General features: G+C 35.7%; 3 protein-coding genes and 1 long non-coding RNA gene across 9 annotated transcripts in view; 1 reads left to right on the forward strand and 3 right to left on the reverse strand.

Annotated features, from left to right (window-relative positions):
* Positions 1-6180, reverse strand: part of LOC106155341 (cGMP-dependent protein kinase 1) — a 30196-nt gene extending 24016 nt beyond the window's left edge. For 2 of the 4 annotated variants that reach the window (XM_087007022.1, XM_087007019.1), the window contains exons 1-2: positions 5858-6026; positions 2992-3650 (exon numbers count right to left, since the gene is read on the reverse strand). In XM_087007022.1, coding sequence (XP_086863148.1) covers positions 2992-3455 — 464 coding nt within the window. In that variant the 5' untranslated portion in view covers positions 3456-3650; positions 5858-6026. Of the gene's footprint in view, positions 1-2991; positions 3651-4476; positions 4700-5857; positions 6027-6067 lie in introns of those variants that run through there. The other 2 variants (XM_087007021.1, XM_087007020.1) reach the window with 2 other exon arrangements.
* A 2692-nt stretch (positions 6181-8872) lies between these two features.
* On the reverse strand, positions 8873-11994 carry LOC147763432 (uncharacterized). 2 transcript variants are annotated; one of them, XR_015333269.1, is made up of 4 exons: positions 11736-11994; positions 10231-10323; positions 10048-10121; positions 8873-9825 (listed from the first exon to the last, which is right to left on the reverse strand). It is a non-coding gene; the product is annotated as an uncharacterized LOC147763432 (long non-coding RNA). The 2 variants fall into 2 exon arrangements; XR_015333268.1 differs by lacking the exon at positions 10048-10121 and having other exon boundaries at positions 11736-11977.
* A 501-nt stretch (positions 11995-12495) lies between these two features.
* Positions 12496-16087, forward strand: LOC106156348 (uncharacterized). Its single transcript, XM_013531561.2, has 5 exons — positions 12496-12642; positions 12852-13035; positions 13984-14077; positions 14215-14387; positions 14822-16087. Exons 2-5 carry the CDS (start codon positions 12862-12864, stop codon positions 14909-14911), a joined length of 531 nt encoding a protein of 176 aa, XP_013387015.1. The 5' UTR covers positions 12496-12642; positions 12852-12861; the 3' UTR covers positions 14912-16087.
* Positions 16079-19289, reverse strand: LOC106156346 (coiled-coil domain-containing protein 137). Of its 2 annotated transcripts, none has more exons than XM_013531558.2 (7): positions 19070-19289; positions 18597-18706; positions 18203-18378; positions 17734-17810; positions 17276-17361; positions 16915-16994; positions 16079-16424 (listed from the first exon to the last, which is right to left on the reverse strand). In XM_013531558.2, exons 1-7 carry the CDS (start codon positions 19177-19179, stop codon positions 16209-16211), a joined length of 855 nt encoding a protein of 284 aa, XP_013387012.1. In that variant the 5' UTR covers positions 19180-19289; the 3' UTR covers positions 16079-16208. The 2 variants fall into 2 exon arrangements, with proteins under 2 accessions (XP_013387012.1, XP_013387013.1); XM_013531559.2 differs by having other exon boundaries at positions 19088-19287.
* Between the last annotated feature and the right edge of the window lie 1126 nt (positions 19290-20415).

Consider the following 20415-nt stretch of genomic DNA (forward strand, 5'->3'; position numbering starts at 1 on the left):
TGTTGCTCAATAGTCACTGCCCTCCTCTGGGTGTTTCATGCTCAGAACTACTCTAAGACATCAAAGTGAAGCCGTAAGTGATGCTGACCGCCAAATTCTTGTGTTGTTTATTACACGCCACCGGTGAGGTACATATTTCAAGCCAAGAATCGCCAGCTTTATTTACATGGTAATGTCAGTTTGCACTATGGTACTAACTGAAAAAGGGTGTTTTATGAAGTCCCTTTGGTTGCTGAAGCCGTTTCTTATGCCGAGGTTTAAAAGTCTGGTGAACCTCACAGGTGCGTGTTATTGGTGTCATATCACCAGATGAGGTTTACTTTAAGGTGAGAAATGCCAGTAATGTTTACGTTATCGTTTTTAACGCATAACTAAACTGAGTGCAAAATTTTGTTAATTTCGTAAAACTTCCCGACTCCGTTTCCAATTGCTATTCTGAATGTGACTGAGGCATAGTGTGCGTTGACATTACTGGCCGCTAAGGTGGACCTCTAGGGGAAATCTGCCTTTATGTAGACAGGACTCGTCTTAAAATCTCCCCGGACGCATCCTTAACCTACATATGAAACGGTTGTTGACCGCTGTAAAAAATGCTAACGTGCGCTGCCATCAGCAAAGCTTTCCTAATTTTGCAAGCGTTATTCACTTTATATGAGCGTTTTAACGTTCCTCTAAGACGTTTTTTTTTATTATATGGAGTTTGGCTGTTTTCATTTAAGACATCTTGCATTTGCCTAAAATACTTGAAGCAAACTCATATATTATTAGCGCGAGGTGTCTGGTCGCGATTAATTTCGAAATTCATTGGCAAGAAGCGTTAACGATGTAACTTTTTTATGTCATATTTATAACGAAGGTGGTCACGGAGTGTTCGGGTTCCTGATTCGTGGTGCAAGTGGCGTTCCACGTATCTCTCTCTCTCTCTCTCTCTCTCTCTCACACACACACACACACACACACACACACACACACTTTTCAACTTCATTTTGAATCACCGAATAACATTATGTCTCCCAGCTATTTGACGGTGACAAGATGGTGACATGTTTGCTCATAGCTCACGCCATCCCCCATACTTAATTGTCAGGATTGGTATGAGTTAACAGAAACACGTACCCTATAGCGTGCATTTGTCAAAAGGTGATAGCAGATACGCACTGCATTTACGCGAGTACATACATACATTCTACAGGTGACGGATAAGTTCACCGCTTTACCAGCACGTATTGATATATTGATGTTCACTAGTTCACTGTTCTGAAATCTGATCTGGCTTAAGGGAAGATTTGCTCAGCAGAAAATTATCTGGGTATTACGTGTTTATAATGTTCTAACTTATCTTACGGGTCCGTTGCAAGATATTTTTTCTCTTCGCACCCAATAAAGAAGAGAAGATAGAAATGGGCAATTGCACTATTTAAGTAAACTCACATGAACATAAATTGAACTGACAAGATGTCTTATGGGAGTAAAAGATGATTCGTGAAATGGCCCTTCTATCATGTTTAAAAAGCGGTGGGTTTAATCCAGTGCAAATATCCTATTAAACTTTATTTACTTATTAGTCTTATTATTTATTTATTTATTTATTTATTTATTTATTTTTATTTGAACGCAGCTTCATTTGCCACTTACTCAAAATAAATGAAATCGTGCTCCTCGATAGTGAGCCAAGATATTGAAAAGTTAGATAGGTTCTGGCAAGGTAACACGCCCCTATTTCACAGCAGTTCGATAACTATGTTCTCCCCCGACTGACAAAGGGTAAATTTAATTTCAACGTGCCAGTAAGATGCTAAACCGATTTTAAATACGTGTATCATCATTGCATTTATCAGAGGAATATCCGATAATCCTTTCGTTACCGTCGTCACCAGTGTCGAGTTATATTAGACGCGCTATTTAAAGGTAGATGAAAGCAACTATATTATGGGGAAATTTCCGGTATACATTTACTTTAACACGCACTGTCTTTGCTTGGTATTGGGAGAAAGTACAATTACAGTTGGCACTAATTGTAGTTACATTGTGTACATAGGAGAAAATGTCAACCTGCATCGCTACCTGTCGTGACATTGTTATAAGGGGATTTTATTATTTCCACCCATATAGAGAAAAACGTTGACATATAACTGAAAGCAAATTATCTCATGCTGTTATGTACGTGTCACCTAAAGTAGTGTTTAATAAACGCGAGATAGTCAAGTAATGGAGATGACCAATCCTAAAGCATGTGGAAAACATGGACAACTAAGTGCCTTGTGCAATGTTTGGTTTATTACCTTTAGATGCGGTGCATGCAAAAAGGCATTTTATTTTATATAGCTGACTACCATTTATTTGCTAAGTATTGTGCCATTGCCAAACAGCGTTATTCATGCTATGAACTGCATACATATTGATCCCCTCTTATATTTATTTTTCGGATATTTGCAGGGTGCATGGCTTTGGCATATACGTGGTTGTGCAACACCTCCATTTGCCTTCATTTCATCACTTTTTATAGAAAGAACAGTGCACAGCATTCTCTCAGTGAACTCAAACCTATCTGTAGAGATAATAACATAACAATTAAGAGTAAGAATATAGATTTCTGAGAGCGCTGATTCCCTCATTATTCTTGTTTGCATATTAGACATAGTTTTTGACAGACGAACTGCAGAAAAACCATTGCAATGGAAATAAAACATTACTTTTGAGCAATGGAAATAAAACATTACTTTTGAGCAGGCCATACAGTATAAAGCTCGAATAAAAAGGGAAGCGGACCGCAATACCTTCAAGTCGCACATTGTTCCGTCTGTCGATATTCGCACAGAAGTAAGGACAAAGCTCCGCGGCACGGACATAAAACGATATCAAATGGATCTGCTAAAACAATGTTCCAATGCACAGCTATAGGGTTGTGAGGCGCAGAAGCACACAGGAAACTTTGGAAAGACAACACAGGAAAGAGAGAGAGAGAGAGAGCATTTTAATAATTCTACTCACCTGAAATCTTTGTCAAAGTGTTTAAGGGCAACAGAACTGCGACTGAAGTTTGTGCTTTCGCCAGAGACTCCCTGTTTCTTTCCCCTTGTCGCCTGCCCAACCATGACGCTGTCTTCCTGTATTGTGGCCAAAATATCGGGTTTTCCATCTTTGTGGACTGTCAGTTCCAAAACGGACCGCAATTTGTCTATCTCCCTCTCAAGCTTTTGAACGTCATTTTCCTTAAAAGCCAAACTTTTCGTTAAGTCCTCCACCTGATACTGATATTGTTCAATCTGCTCCTCCTTCTGCCTTAACTCTCGTTTTAGTTCTGATAAAAGCGTCCGAAGTTTCACAATATCCAATGCCTCTCCCTCCACAACGACGTGAGAGGCACTTGCGCCGTTCCCCATCTTTTCTCCTGTTGCTGTATGTAAGCCAGTGCTCGCTGTGTGTTTACACTTGCTGGGCGACGGAAACGGCATTAAGCGGCCTTCACAGGGACTGACGTCACCGAGATATTTGCTGTGATAGGATAAGCTGTGAATTCTTGGAACCGTCCGTGAAAGCAGAGAAGAGAAGAGCTTTCTGTTCTGACACCCCAGGATGCTTTTACAGGTGTAAATTTGTTCTGGAACAAGACGCAAATTTTCTTCTCACGTCCTTAGGGCCTCGCATACCTTGACAATAAGAAAAAGATGGATTAAGCCTACTTTTCTGAAATAAGCCTTTACGGAAATCTGCCCTCATCCATCCATCACTTTTTGACTTGTTTCAAATATGACAACCGTTTTATGATTATTACTTACATGCAGTGACTGCTATTTTTTGTGCGCGCGCGTACGTAAATTCGTACGTGTATAGGCGCCTTGTAATGTGTGAATGACTGAAGCGCGATAGGTGAAGAATCTAATATAAGATAAAAAACAAGCATTTGTCATTGTTCAGATGAATGAATATGAAACATCTTCACAATACAGTGTCACGAAAATCCATCACTATTATATTTGCGCAGTTGCAATCAGCCATCTTTAGCAATCCGGCGCATGCTTTTAAGGATTTAATTTTATATTAAGTTTGTGCACGTACAACCCTGTGCGCGTGCTTTGCAGTGCTTTGCAAGCAATACTTTCAGGGATTGCTCGAGAAGGCAGTGAAAAGCAAACTGAAATTTAAAAAAAAGGCCCTCGACATGACTTCCTTTACCCAGGGTCACTTAAAATGGAAGAAAAGTGCTTCCGTGTATAATGATAACATTCCGTATTAATATACCACTTGAAAACTTGTACCAGCTAACAATTTCTGGCTACATAGTTGTCCAAATGCACTGGTAATAGGTTCGAGATGGCGATATGTATTCAAACAGCACATTAAGCCCGAGAAATGGACTTGCGTTGCCTGATGTATAAGTTCAGAAACAGCTGTGTGAAGCCATGAACATCAACGCTCACCTCGCACTATTACCGTTTCAGTGAACAAAACAGTGCAAACCACACGACATCTTACCACAGCATCGAGTTTCGATTATAAAAAAAAAAAAAGCTTCAACCTCGTGGCAAAACAAGACCATCAGATTCCATATTGCTTCAAAGTATATAAACCATAGCTGGTTGTATAATACGTTTTTCCGTTGCTACGTGCGTATGCGCGTGCCGCTTGTATCCTCGGAGCTCATAAAGCTCTTGATTGGCACTTTTTTCTGCCTTTCTGTCTTATTGACTGAGTACCGAGTGCACAAACTTGCCTGCTTCTCGATGCCTTGTGTTGAAACCTCATTAATTGACTGATTCATTGCACTATTAAAACCATTCTACGATTTGTTTAAATATCCATCAACCACTTAGATAAGGACGGCGCACGAGCCGTGTAAACCTAGGATGCAGTGTCTACGGACCTAATGCAAACATCATACCTGATTAACGAACAGAATCCACCTTAAGCCTGACAAACAAAAATGTCTGAACACTTTAAATCAAGTAAAACCAAGTTCACAACTGTGGCCCACAAAAAATGAGGCAGCAGAATTTAAAAAAAGACGCCTTGTTCTGGACTGCTAACTGACGCACTTGAATTCCCTACTTCATTAGCGTGGTATGTAAATTTATTCTGCCGAAGTCTTGGTCTTCTTATTTCGAGGGAAGGAGAGTTTTCAATATTATGTTGATTGAGGAATGACTGTTTCTTATGGGAAATTGTTGTTGTAGGTTTAGAGGGGAAGTTACATATGGATGCTACAGGGATTTAAGGTGGATGGGGATTTGAGAGGATTTCGGGCGATCCTCCGGGCCTTCTCCAAGATAAAAGTGTCCTTTAAAGACGCTTCTATTTGGTGAGAATGGTGCTTTGATTACTGATTTAACTTTGGAAGACTGTCGATCTAACTGGAAGACTGTCAGCTTGGACTGCTGGCCCTCCTAGATATAGAGGTTATCAGGAATATATTGTGACATTGTGTAAAATACGCTACTTTGTCTACTTTAAGCTTATCTGAAGATATGATGAAAAATGCACCGATTTAATTTCCTAGAACTTTTTTATTTGTGTCTTATTGAAAATACCAAGATTAATTTCATCTATCAATGTATGTCTTTTTGTACATTTTCAGTCTTCGTTTGGCTTTTTTGCTGACTTCCATTGACAGGAAATTACAGTGAAATTATCGACCGAAAACATTCCTTTATATTTCAAGCGAGAGTTCTTGATAATAAAGACGTTATACAAGGGACTTTATTGCCCCATTCAAACTTACAAGCGATGTTCATAGATGTATACAGGCAATCCCGGTACTATCAGTGCAATGGGGAAAAAAGATATGGCTATTTTCCCACGCAATCTGCCGTAGATCTTGGCATTGCAACATGCATCTATATACAACTTAATACTTTACCTCTTGTTATTATTATCTGTCGTCCAGACAAGGTTTATATCATTCCCGTCCCTTTCTTTTGGCTGGTGAGCAAGGTCGTGGCTATGACGATGGAATGTCACACCATCGTAACAATGGCTTCACTGCCGCATTAGAGATAATGACTTTAAACAAATATATGCTTAAAATCGACAAATTTAAGTCCTTGAAAATATCGAACAAGTAACCCACCTTGTGCTTAAAGTTATTCCGTGCCCCGGCCCTTTTTTATGATTTGAAACGCACCACTGCCGAATAATGGAAAATGCAAAGATTGCCTGTAAGTCGTGTCTTAACATAAAGAGAGTTGCAAATGCTCCAGCTCAGCAAAGTTGACACTGCAGATTAGACACCTGCCTGACTTATAAGTGCGCTGGCTGCATAACGACATAACTAGGGGTCGGGAAGGTAAATTAAAAACGCATATTACCAACTGTTTAACTGCCGCTCGTATATATTGATCGGTGTTCTCTTGGTGTTCACATAGATTTAACACGAGTGATTTGTGTCGAGAAAGAGAGGACGGGAAAAAAGACAATTTCGGCTGCTAGTACCCCGCATATATACTTTGATATAGCTATATCATGACACAAAAGCTCAAAGGCATAATCCCGGAAGATGCATGTACATCTGACATTTTCGGGGCTTGGGTTGCAATATTGATAAAAACGAATTTTCACTATCGCTGGATTACCCCATCGGATCATTTGGTTCACGTCCAATCACGAACTGATCGACTGTTCAGCACTTGCAGACTCTCTCTCTCTCTCTCTCTCTCTCTCTCTCTCTCTCTCTCTCTCTCTCTCTCTCTCTCTCTCTCTATATATATATATATATATATATATATATATATATATATATATATATATATATATATATATATAATTAAACAAATAAATAAATAATTAAAAAAATAATAATAAATACATCGCTAATTTTACTTTCCCTGAAATTGGTGGTTTTATTTTTAATCTGTTATGTGGTGAAATATTTACAGTTCGCCAAAAGCCAGTATAATTAGATAATTAGAATATTTTATGGCATTTTTATGAACTATAACTTGGTTTTATACCCACTTCTCTGACTGATAATTTATATCTTAAAAGAAACGCCTTAGCCTTCATTCAAATTTTATTCCATTTTATATTGAAATAAAAAATCTCCTACCGTACAGTTAATGGGCTTATCAGAACGTCCAATAAAATTAGTCTTTACAGCGCGTTTAGGCGCAATAGAGTTTTTATGGAAGTGGCCTTACGCATTACCTTGCTTGATAACACAACGAGATTTTAATTGATTTTCACATTCATCGGATCTACAAGCTCATGTTTTAATCCGTCGACCTTTTCTGCTTTCCCTGCCATTACATTGGTGGTAATTAACTGTTCACTAGTAATTGGAATGCGCCCAGAAGCGTAATATCCAAGCTTATGTCTTTTAATATACTAAAAAAGATCTAACAAAATTGCCTATAGTTAAAAAAATACCCAAAATATTGGAAGGTCAGATATATCCGTTAACATCTCTCAATATTCAAGGTGTAAGGAACTTACAAAATAGGGTATCTTTAAAACAGCTGCCTAGTGGCCTTTAAAAAAGACTGTTATCCTTCAGAAACCTGGCCTGGGGATAAAACTGAACAATCTTTTCATGTCAAATAGGCATACCGCTCTTCCTTCTTGATTCTGCGAATACTAAACAAATGCTGTCATTACCCTTAGGGGCTTCTAAAATAGTCCATAAAATTAAAATGGGAGGTACAATAATTTGTAACCGGCTGGGCCCCTACTAGTGCACCCAGTGGCCAGAGAGTATGCTGTCACAATGAGGCGCATATGCGGAAAAAACAGTTGTCTCTAATATGTGCAATGCTGTACCTGTTCAAGATGGTGAGAAAACGACGATAACCTATTTGTACCAGTATTTGAATCCAATCTCACATGCGCATGGATAGCAGGTGTACGAATTTATGGCGTTTTATGGCGATTTTTAAAAATTAAATGCGTGAAAAAAAATACTTAATCGATTTTATTATTATTTTTTTTTTAAATTCTTGTTCACTAATGTGTTATCCTGTCTTTTTGTGGGTTTTTAGAGTCATTAACCCATCAAGATGATAGCCGAGCGTGACTATATCCTGTGACAATTCTGAATAGCGTGTCAGATGTTACTATTTCAGTTTTGGGAAATGAAATTACATTTTATTTATATAGGCCAATTCACTCTGCAACACTGGACTGTTGGGTGGACCAAGGAGTTATAACAGAAGGAGATTACACGCAAGCCTCTCTATTGTCCGATGTCTGTTACGGTGGGCGGAGCTAGCTACGGGGGGCCTCCGGTCTCAAGGTTTCGTCTGCGTCGCTCTCCTCAGCTTGGAGATAAATTTCATATGCGTTATTTCGCGTTAGAATTCGAGATCAGTAATGTCAAAGCGCCGCTGTATGCTGACGATTTTTTTCACAGGTAATTATTTGGACGATGTGCTGGAAGGGAACGATATCATAGAAAGCGATTATAAGGTGGTGACTGAGGATGGTCGCCATGAGCTTTTTTTAGTCGGTGATAGATGGCTTTTTTATGGCACAACCCGGTGAAAAATCACCAAGGAGAAGTCAAAAGAAAACGTCCCAACTGTGGTTTGTGAAAATGACATTCAAGTGAACGTCTGTCCTCACTGCCAAAGGACATAATATTAATACATTAACGTTTGGAACCTCCTGCCCTTGGGTCCCATAAACATATACATTGTGACAGTGCCTACGCTTTGTGTCTGGTTTTAAATTTCTTAAAGTATTTTTTCTCTCACTCGGTATAATTCTAATATTATAATGCATTTAATTAAAATTTTAATCCAAGGTTGAGGCAATGCCACGACACGTCAGTTTACTGAATACTCGTTATAAATTTCTTTATCTTGGAAATTTCCCTTTTTTTCAGGATTATTTGACACGTACAAAATCTGTTCATATTTGTCGGTAAACAAGTGCACAGTGCTATACATAAAGAATAATTTTTATTCATTCATAAATATATTTATGTACAAAATATATCAGAAATTTTAGTATTCACTGAGCTCTTTAAAGTGAAACAAATAAAGATGAGAATATTGAATTTCAAACTATTATTTACTATATTAACTTAAAATATCTTTTAAGTCAACTCTATACTCAAGCACTCTATACTCTATACTCATGAAAGTAGCATCTGTGAGTAAAACCATTTTATTATATCAATAGAAGAACAAAAACAAAAATTTTACACATAAGCAGTAATAAATGAAGTCATAAGAATGATTAAGTTGCTACAGTTTTCCAGTTTTATGCAGTCTATGATGGCATTTTTTTCAACCGTGCAAGTAGAAATAATTATATTCTTTTTTATCTGACTTGCTGATACCAGTCTGTGCCAGATACTATTCCACTTACAGGCCAGCAAGGTCTGAGAATCTAATGGGCCGAATGAAAAAAAAATCCAAGAAGATAAAGTGGTTAATTCTTACAAATAGGATAAAAAACATGGGATTTTCAAAAGGTTATTATAGATCAAGACAACACTTAGTAAGAACATTTATAAAATGTAACAGCTGAAAAAATTAACTGGTAAGTAAGCAGTAAGTGACTGCTTTAAAGAAATTTCACTGAAACAGAAATTTCACTGGCAATCAGGTAGACTGTTATACCATGGCACTCAACAATTTATATATAGGTTTTGAATTTTTTTCCACGTAACAGTAACATAAAATTTATGTCCACTTTTGCAATGTATAGAGTCAGTTAGGTGACTGAAAATATTTTAAAATGTCATAAAGGAGCACTATTAATTTAATGCAATCTCTGTTGGCCAATCTTATCCAGTTTCTTCTCCAAAAAGGACAACTCAAGTGAGAATTTCTTCAGGGCCTTTTCTTCTGCCTTGCTAATGCCATGCCACTCAGAAAAGAGAGAAACCTGTAGGTTAGAAAAAAAAACATAATAATAGCATTATGAACTACTAGTAGCCATGTAGACATTATGGAATTACGCAGTGAAGTTTAATATGTCTTGTTATGACTTGACTGAAATAATGTTCACCACATAAAAGATATTTTACAACTAAATTTATATAGAACATCAAGATTCATGATCACAAGCTAATAACCCCAAGAAATTGAAAGAAATTGTACTTATTACAAGAAATTATTTAAATCCGCCCTGGTTCCTACTCTTCTGACAGGACAAAAAGGGGATTTCAGAGAGGCTGGTTGCTAAAAGGAAAATGCCCAAGGTTGTTGTATTTTGAAAAAAAAATTAAAAAGGGTACTGTTGTTAGTGAATGTTTAATGCATCTTAGGCATTATGACAAAAGTAACTTACCCCAGACACACTGACCTCCTTTTTTCATTGACATATTTTAATTTTTTCCAGCCTGACCATAATTCATATATTCAATGCAGCCTTCTCCCATATCTATAATAGAAAAAAAACTTGAGTAGTGTTAAGATATGCATGTCAAATTCATTATCAATTTTGAGAGAATTTCTGTTTCAACACTACAAGATGAAATATTTAATTTCAAGTAATGAATAAACCTTAATAGAGTTCTATTCTATTGTAACCACCAAGGCAAAGCTTCTTTCTTAAAATGAACTGAAACATCCAAGCTTGCCACCTAACATGCCAAAGTAGTGAAGTATAATTTAAGTAGAGAAGCAAGTACCCCTTAATTATAGAGGTGTCTTACACAATAAGGTGTGTCTTACACACCTTGACTCAAAGAGAGATGTGCAGTGAGATAACAGGTAAAGTAATTGGTGGAGCCTAGGTGAACTTAAAACCTTAAGACTTTAAATTAAGAAGCACCAGTATTCATGTGTGTTCTTTTTTCAAAGGTTTAATATGAATTAAAACATATATATGTAAAAAGAAGACTAAATAAGTTAAAAATAACTATACCAAAGACACTGTGAAGTCAAACTTCCTGTTAGACCGCCATGATGGAAAATGCTGGGTGGAGGCAAAATTTTCCAGTCAAAAAAACTGAGCACTTTACTTTAACAACAAAGTTACCACTCCAAAGCCACCCACCATGGTGAGAAGAAAAATGATGACCAACTGTCATGATAAGTCTTTTTAGATTTAAACATGAAAAAGGTAAAGGCCAAAATGGTACATTTACCCATAACACTAGAGTAAAAAATTGGTATTCTGAACAAATCAGGTTATTTTTTTCAAGAAATATTGGAGCAGTATCCATGCAATATATACCACGCCACGACCAAGATGTTCAAGAATCTAAACACACCAAATTTTTTTATAATCTTGCATTTGAAAAGTACAAAAAGCGGTAAGGCTTTTGGCCGTAACAAGCGTAACGCTTTTTGATCGGAACTCATGAAAATTGTCAATTGTCGTATCCAAGCTAGACCACATGTAAAATCGCAAAAATAAACAATACTGCTCAAGCAAGTGTGTTGCACACATAATAATTAGTTAAATTTTATGACTGTCATGTGACACAAGTTTCAAAAAGTAGGAGGAAAATGTCTTTTGGAGTAATTTATTTTCGAAATATTAACAAGATGGCGGCTTAAGCATCTGCTTGTTATTCGGCTACTGAAAGTGCACCTAAGTTTTATTCTTTGCTATTGCCACAAATTACTTAACAATTGTAACTGTATAAAGACCAAACTTTCTTCATCTGATACTATAATTATAGGCACTTGTTATGAGTGGGAAATATTTTTCGTGCAATATTTATTCTCCACACACCACCTCGCGAGATCAACGTGTAGCTGGACACTTACACAGTGAGACCCTACGACATAAAAGTTGCAATTTATCTTCATATTTCGTGTAGTTATGCATTTAAAAGCACTTACCTGTTTTTTGAAAACCTTGTCCAACGTACTATCATATAAATTCTGTATTTCTCTCATTTTTTAGAAACTTGGGACTCCGTTTCTGTTTCTGTCCTCAAAAATCAACAGACGAAGGCACAGATACTAACAAACGAGATTTAAACGAGAGTAATTAAGCGTAACAGAGATAGACATCCATTGTTCTCTGGGTTCTATTCATTCCGACCAATGAGAGACCGTAATACGGGCTCCGCCCCCACGCGTGTAATCTCCTTCTGTTATAACTCCTTGGGTGGACGGACTTTAGGAGTCTTTTTATCCAACTTCTAGGAGGGAGTAAATTCTGATATATCGGGATACTGACAATTTTGAAATTAAAAGTCATTGTGTGTCTACGCGCTTAAACCATTTCACAGGGGTAACGTGCGTTTGAATTAAGTTATTCGGCATGGCTATCGTTAATTCTTGTTGGGATTTTTTATATTATTTGTTAATATCATTTGGTGTTTATCATATCGCCCATTATTTCAAAGAACTGGGATAACGTTTAGCCTTGGACAAATAATACGAATCTTTTTTTTTTTCCAAGATTTAGCTCAAAATTGAAGTTAGTGCAGCACATTTTAAGCACTGCCAATAGATGTCAGCACGTAAGAACTTGCTTGACTAATGAATTTTAAACAACTGGTTAACCGTAACTTTAAGTTCCACGTCGCTCGTTTTTTGAAATGTGCTGTGTCATTTGCAGTAGATTAATCTTTTTTTTTTTTTTTTTTTTTTTTGCAAGTTCTCTTCGAATTTGGAGCGTCTTGGTAACCGGAAGTGAAAGTGGCGTCTTGTATCCAAGAAATCGATACAACATTATCACATTTTAGATAAAATCTTGTTTTATCTTGTCAGATAATGTTTTACAACTAGCAGAGTGTTGGTAAGTATGCTTTTTTATCTTTCCCTCTAAATACTAATACTCGGAGCTGATTAACTGGCTACAGGCACTGGCTGCAGATTTGCTCAGTGTAGCACGAGTCACAAAGTTAGGAATTTAATATTCTTGCTCCAAAACCTAAACAAAGAACGGAAACGGGCTCGATTTACCTAGTCGTCATAAATAACCTTTTTTTATTTCTATTTATACAGGTATGTCAACATGGCTTCCCAGAAGGTGTATTTCATCTTGGTTACAGTCTTGGTGATTTTGGTCTCAGTGCTGTATCAAAAGGAACATGATGGTGACATTGAATTGCTCAATAAGGCAGTTGTACTGCAGGCAGGAAGACCAACAGTTTTTAATTTTATATCTAACATGGATAAGTACAGTCAGGTACAAAAGGAATTCTTCATTTCAACATCTACATGTCAGTGACATGTACACCAAGCCCGTAGCCAGCAATTTCAAAAGGGGGGTTCTTTTTCTGAAAAAGTGGACCTTTTCCCATAAAAACTTCATGTACCTAGATCAAATTTTACCCAGAGTGGACCTTTTCCCAGCAAAAGGGGTGGTTCTTCCGAACCCCCTGAACCCCTTCTGGCTACGGGCCTGTACACAAACCTGCCATGCAAACGAAAGTACATGTACTGGGTAGCTGCAAAGTATATGAATATGATTTTTTCTTTTTTTTATTTCTTTCTTTATTTATTTGTCTGCATATATAATAATAAGTGAACTGTAGCACTAACAATGCACTGTTCACCATTCAACCAATAGTTGATCGAGATACCTACTGTACAGTCAGTGTTCAGTAGATGTGAAGTAAATGTTTTTTACCTCAATCAGATTTAAATGACATAGCATCATCTACATGTAGTACAACATGATTGTGACAGTGTTTACAATAAAACATGCCATCATATTTTTCTTACATATCATGAATAATAGCCACTTTTCTAGCTAGAGTATGAAAAAACAGTGAACATGATAAACGAGTAGATAATTTCTAAACAGATTAACAGTATTTTCTAGCTGGGGCTTGATCACATGATTGACTCACTAACATGCCACATAGGAAGAAAAAAAAGCTTCCTCTCTTTAGAAATGAATTACTTTCTTTTTTATCATCTTTACACAGGAGACAACAAAAATACTGTGCTGCTGCATAAGGAGCATTCATCTACATTGTTTTCCATTTTCTGTGATCGCACATAAAAAATAAAAATTTTGACACTTTATACTTTCAAGATCTGTATATTACATATTTATCTTAACAGCCTGTGGCTATTGAGCATATGTGCAGTTTTGTTGTATATCTTATTTGTAATCATTCTATTACAGTGGTTTCCAGAAGTAGGCAAGATAGAAGCCTATGATCCCTCTCCTCTTGATATTGGAAAACAGTACAAAGAAACAGGACAGTTTCCAGCTTGGGGTGAGCACACCATTAATTGCAAGTGACAGTTGGTAGTGAATATTTCATCTTTTTTATAGTTTACAAATGATGTAAATTACAAAGCAGTTATCACTGGTAACAGTAGAAATTTTCCCATCATTCTTTCTCTTCCACAGGTGATATAGAGTACAATCTTGTCATCACTGGTTTCAGTCCACCAGAATATTTCAGCTTTACCTCAGGTTCGTGGATGCTACTTCATATAGAAATGTTGCTTATATATGAGAAAGATGATCAGACAAGGCTGGAGTGGAAACTGCTAAGCAACAGGAGGAGTTACTTGTTTCAGGTGAGAGAAAAAAAAATTGTGAAACTATGAAGCCACACTTTCACCCTGAGATTACTTGTTACAATAACTTTTTATATGCCATTCTGTGGAGGAAAATCATCACCACCAGTCCAAATTTCAGGGCACATGTACCAGGAAAGGCAGAATCAGGTGTCTGTCTTTTAAAAACTTAATAATGCTATTATAAAATCAGTAGACTATATTTTAGGTCAGGACTTTCAGGTACTTTTGTTTTCATGTGATAATATAAGCTTGCATTGTCTCTCTATGTTCCAATAAATGTTGCAACATTGTCTAAATGTTTACTCAGCAATAGCTATTAAAGTAATATTAGAGATATAAACTTAAATGTAAATTTTATTGAATTAATATACAGTACTTTTCAAGCCTGACAAGGAATGACCATGTTTTCTTTTTTATTTTTCTAATTTTAGTACACAATGGCTCCAATTGTGAGGTTATTTTACGAAGGACGTGTAAGGCAAGCATTATGGAATCTCAAGTATACTTTTCGTTCCCGGTGATATCAAAGAAACAGAGGTTATTTTCTATTTAAATCAAGTAATTTGAGTGCAATGTTTCTATGCAATAAATGGTCAATGAAATGAGACAGCATTGTATTGATGCACCAAAACTGAACGCTGGCTTTTCTGTGCATTTTGGTATTGCACTATGTGTAGTTCAAAGTAATATTTACTAGGAGAAAAAGAATGCCTTACATTTTCTCAGACATGAGCCTAGGTTTCAAAAAAAAACAAAAAAAAAAATAAACCTCTGAGCATTTATCATGGGACCCAACACCTAACCAGCAGGGGGTCCGGGGGCCGACTGAAAATTGAATTAAAAAATGCAGAATTCCACGTTTTCTTGGAAAAAGCTCATGTCTGTATTCTGTAAGTCTGCAAAATGCTGAAGAAATGTGCTGTTTAGATCATAAATGATTAAGATTGAGCACCATTTTAGATACCATATTTATGGACTTGGTGGACCTCAGGTTTGATTGCTGTTCTTAAAGCAGCTTCAATTACCTGCAGAATGATGTATTCCTTTCTTTTCAAAAGCTAAATTTCCCTTCATAAAAGATCATAGCGCATGTTTAGAGAATACATGTACCTTCAAGGTAAATATTGCCAGCTCAGTTGCAAACATAATTATTTTCTAATTTAATAACAGAAAACATAAAGCATCGCAGAAAGAGGGCCAGTCCTACATCTCCTAACATATTTAACTCTTTATGACAAACCATTTTGGTTTTGTCAGACAATGATACATTTTGCACACATAATGAGCAACAGTAGCTGTGGTAATTCCGAAATGATTTAGACGTAGCACAAGTTTGTGGTAGTTGTACCACCTTGTGATGAAGATGTGTGACACATCTAGATCGTGTCAATATCTGTCAAAAAACCTTTGTACCAGTAGAAATCTTCACCTCATTTACCATCATTATGATGAATTGGAAGAAATCATGTGATCTCATTTTTTTATTTATATGTATGTGTACTAGTATAGATGTTGTGATGCATGTTACTTTGTTAAAATTCATTAGACAAAAAAGGTTTTACTTTTCCATGATGGATGCTATGGTTCACATACATTTATTATTTTTTTTGACCACTTGTATGTGGACTGATATTTGTAATCACATCATAATGTGATCAATTTGAGAAGTATACAATAAAAGCAAATAATGAAACATTGCCAATGATTTTTTTATCGTGAAATGTATCCAATTCAGTTTGATATATTTACATACAAAAATACAATCTGCCTTTTTCATTATTCGCATATAATGCATAAAATTCAAACATAAACTAAAGGTCAAGAAACTTTTTGCCTCTTGGCTTTCATTAGCCTGTATGTTTCTATAGCTTTTTCTCTTTCCCCATCTACGAGTCTCTGCTGTGCAAAAGATAAATGTTTTCTTTTAACAGTTTGTCCAACCTCTCTTGACTTTGGTCCAAACACAGACTTATTAATATTGTGAGACTGATTGTCCCGAATAACTTCTTTCAGTAGTAAGGATTTTCGTCCAGGCTGAAAAGAGAAAATTGTAGCAAATGAATCGATCAACCAGTTATCATGGCATTCCATGTTATCAATCAAGAAAACTATCATTAAAAAAATTGCAAAACAATCAGAATATGTATGTATGCTGTAGTTTTGACATTATTTTTGAGAATTCAGTTGTAGGAAGACAATTTCTACATAACCACGATTTTCTTTTTTATTTTGTGGCAAAGAATTTATAGAAACAAAAATGTACTTTGTGCATACCCCACACATAAACCTATACATGCACAAATATATCCAGAGATTGAGAGTATTGGTTAACACTTGTCTAATATTTTAATTCAGACGCTAAGCACCAAGCACATCAGGCCTTACGAAGATCTGAAAATCAATATATTATGCACAAAAATCCCAATTATCAAGCTTCTAGATATATTAACTGCCTTTACCTACAAAATGTATTTCATTAGTATTGTTTACATGGAGACAAAATGGATATAATAGAAACACCAACCTTGGCAATGTCAGAAGCTTGCTTGGGTTTTGCTGTCAATGTTGGGGGCTCCATGGCTACTTCGCCAAATTTCACATTATCTAAATTCAATAAAAAAAATAATAATCACTATAATAATAATAATAATAATAATAATAATAATAATAATAATATTATAATAAAAACAAATATAATCCTCAAATTAACATTGGATCACCTACAAAATTTGATAACAATAATCATGATAAAAACTCATTAAGAGGTCAAATATTGGATCCAAATCAAAATATTATAAAGATTTAAGTAAACAAAAGATCAAAAGTAAACATCTCATGTAACACATTTAAATTAGATAAACTCCTGTTTTATGCAATACTCTTACCCTCCAGTTTTTCAAAGCCTGTTGCCTTTTTTTCAACTTTATTTGTCTTCTGTATTTTCTGTTTGACTTTTCTTTCCTTCTGCCTCCTGAACAAGAATTTGTGTAAAATTTTCCACAAAGTTAGCATAATAATAGTAATAATAACATTACTATTATTATTATTATTGTTGTTGTTGTTTTAAGCCTATAATCCAAATTTTGTCTGTAGACTTTACAGTGCAACTTGAATAAGGAATAAAAAAGGCCAGTAAAAAATTGATTAAAATAGGAAAAATTGATAAAAAAACAAATAATATAAAATTAAAAAATGTGACTTCATCACTCACTTTGAAAAGTCAAAATTTGTAAAAATTCGATTCATAAATTTCTAAAAAAGGTTGTTATCCCTTTACAATAAAATTTACTCTAAATTGAATCTGAAATTAATTTTTGGTTTCAAAAGAAATTTTTGTACTCACTCCCTTTTTCTTTCACTTATTTTTTTCTTTTTCTTCTTGACTTTAACTTCTCCTTTTTCAATGGCATTAAGATCCACCTGAAGATTAAAGCATACACAGTGGGGGATATACAAATCCATGTGCAATTCTAAATATGCAAGCATTTGAAAGATTGCAGAAACATATCTAAGGTTAACGGCATCTTACAATGTTAAATTATGCTGTCGTTTTTGGTTTTTTCAAAATTATTTTCACAAAGAATAATGTTTATTTGTTTTTCAAAACTTTATAAAGTCATCACCAATATGTAGTGGAAGTGAATAATTACCTGTGTGCATATATACACTAGCACATAAATAATGACTTAAACACCAGAAATGTAATATTTTACTCTTCCATCTATTTTTACTTTGATCTCAATTATTTAAAAACCTAATTAGCTTGATTGCATTGCTGGTGCTTGTAATGCATACAAAAAATAACAAGTTACTTTATATTTGTCTTCAAATTGTGCTTTTGCGATGACTTCTTGGGTTTCTCTATCCATTCTATTAAAGAATGCATGTTCGCTCTCGCCTTTTCTCTGTTTAAATTTTGGAACAGCTGGCAATGGCTTTGTCATTCCCTTTTCCATCATTGGCTCTTGTATCCCTGCTCTTTTTTTCTCTTGATCATGAAAAGAAACAATTGTTTAAGAATTCTAGTGAAATCCTGAGCACCATAGAGTGAACAAGCTGCTCCTAAGTGATGGTGTTTGCTATGGTTGAATAACTGACTACTTTCTTATGCTTAGTTATTTTATTGAACTGCCCTTATTGACTTTTCATGTGTGGGTATGTGCATGCAAGTCAAGAGGATGGTTGAAAGAGTGGTCATGTTCTTACTTTTCTTTCTGTTCACTGGTAGCAGCTTAAACTCCATTAATTCAACAACCTTCCTTGGCATTTCTTGTTCTTCAAAGTTGACAGGTTTGGAATTTACAGGTTTCACCTCCCTTGTTGGAAACAAATTAAACTCAGTCAAAGTGTATAATAATGATAGTATCAATACTCACTAAATGTAAAATGAACTTTTAGCTGCAGTGTGAAAACTATATGATATCTTTTGTGATATTTTACTAAAAATAAAATGATAAAACAATTGCATGTTTATTAGTCACTTTTAATTAGAGGCAATAATACAAATGGGGATCTTGGATCGTAGAAGTTGGTGTAAGGTGTTTTTCCAAGTAGGCTTTTGGATTATGATATGCAAAACAATATGCATATAAGCTTAGATATCATAAAATAAAGCATTGAAAATCTCTATCTCTGAAATCGACAATTTGCATTTTGCAGCCATTAAATCCATGATGCACCTTTCAAATTCTGTATACCTGTCTTTCCCCCTCTTTCCAACATAAAATGGATCAATTGCTTTAATCTTCTTGTGCTTCTTGCTCTTTTGTAGTTTTCCTAGCCTTCCCATTTTGGCAGAACCGAGTCAAATTAGCAAACAGGTGCAAGTTTAGCTTTTCAGCATCCACGCGCACATGGGGGAATCCCTATGACCTACATACGGGTCACACTGCCCTTTGACGTCATAGAGGTCAAACAGAAGGGAATCCACGATGTGACATTTGTTATGTCTTTCGCAATAAAATTATGCACAAGGAATGTAACAAAACCGTCTGTTTATGCTTCAGTGGTAAGTTAATGGGTTTGTTTATCTGACACAGGTTGCCGAGGGTTTTTGGCAGACTTAAAAACATTGTCTCTCTTCCATTTTTCTTTATTTATATAATTATCAACGTTGATAATAATAATTAAAAAAAAAAACAAAACAATTATTACTGGGTCTACATTATGTGCCTGGTGCTATCTCTTAAGCAGTACTGTGAATGCTTCTTGAATATCATTCTGTTCCTCTAAATCATAAATGGTCTATATATTGAGACTGCATAGAAATGTCAATGTCTGTACTGTACATGTAGTCTCATAAAAGTTGCGCTGAATAATGTAATTATGTTACTGCCTTTGTAAAGACGGGAACAGTGCCCCCACATCATCGTTATCAATAAACTGAGCTAATATAGTTAGCTCTCCTTAGGCATGTGAATAGTTGATATTCATCCTAAAATACATGTACGTGTATGTATTACAAAAGCTTCAAAGTATCCTTTTGGATATGACTATTATGAAACTTCTAGAGATACTGTACAATGTAGTTAATCTGGTACAAATGAACACCACACTGCTTGAGAAAGGAAGGGAAATCATTCAAGGCCCTAATTCTTTTGTAGGTTTTAATGAAACCAGTGGTTCAAGATTCAACAAAAAATTGCTTGTGTACTAGTATCCAAAGAACCATTACAACAGTACAAAAGCCTCCATCATCTTTTCGGAAACCTAGATCTAAAAAAGACGAAGAGAAAGACATTGCAAATTCTCCACACTTCCAGACACTTGTAGAGGACACGCACCATGAAGATGAAAAGCGAGCACACGCCACACTGGACCTAGTCCCGGGTAAGGGCCCCCCTCCTGAACCACCGACCTACTGCTGCATGAGTGGGTGTGCCAACTGTGTATATCTGACATATGCACAAGAGCTCCTGGACTATTATAAAGATGGTGGCGAAAAAGCAAAGCAGGCCATCAAGGAGCAAGTTAAAGATCCAAACTTACAGATGTTCTTGTTGATGGAAATGAATTTACTGTAGAT

The sequence above is a fragment of the Lingula anatina genome, chromosome 2 (genome assembly GCF_051362555.1).
Source record: "Lingula anatina isolate TDL-2025a chromosome 2, LinAna3.0, whole genome shotgun sequence".
NCBI classification, from domain to species: Eukaryota; Metazoa; Brachiopoda; class Lingulata; order Lingulida; family Lingulidae; genus Lingula; species Lingula anatina.

Coding starts and splice junctions, on each gene's coding strand:
- LOC106156348 (XM_013531561.2), top strand. CDS start 12,862: ATGGCTTCCCAGAAGGTGTATTTCATCTTGGTTACAGTCTTGGTGATT. Junction 13,036..13,983: donor ACATGGATAAGTACAGTCAG/GTACAAAAGGAA, acceptor ATTCTATTACAG/TGGTTTCCAGAAGTAGGCAA. Junction 14,078..14,214: donor AGGACAGTTTCCAGCTTGGG/GTGAGCACACCA, acceptor TCTCTTCCACAG/GTGATATAGAGTACAATCTT.
- LOC106156346 (XM_013531558.2), bottom strand. CDS start 19,179: ATGGGAAGGCTAGGAAAACTACAAAAGAGCAAGAAGCACAAGAAGATT. Junction 16,995..17,275: donor AGGCTTTGAAAAACTGGAGG/GTAAGAGTATTG, acceptor TATTGAATTTAG/ATAATGTGAAATTTGGCGAA. Junction 16,425..16,914: donor AAGCTTCTGACATTGCCAAG/GTTGGTGTTTCT, acceptor TTCTCTTTTCAG/CCTGGACGAAAATCCTTACT.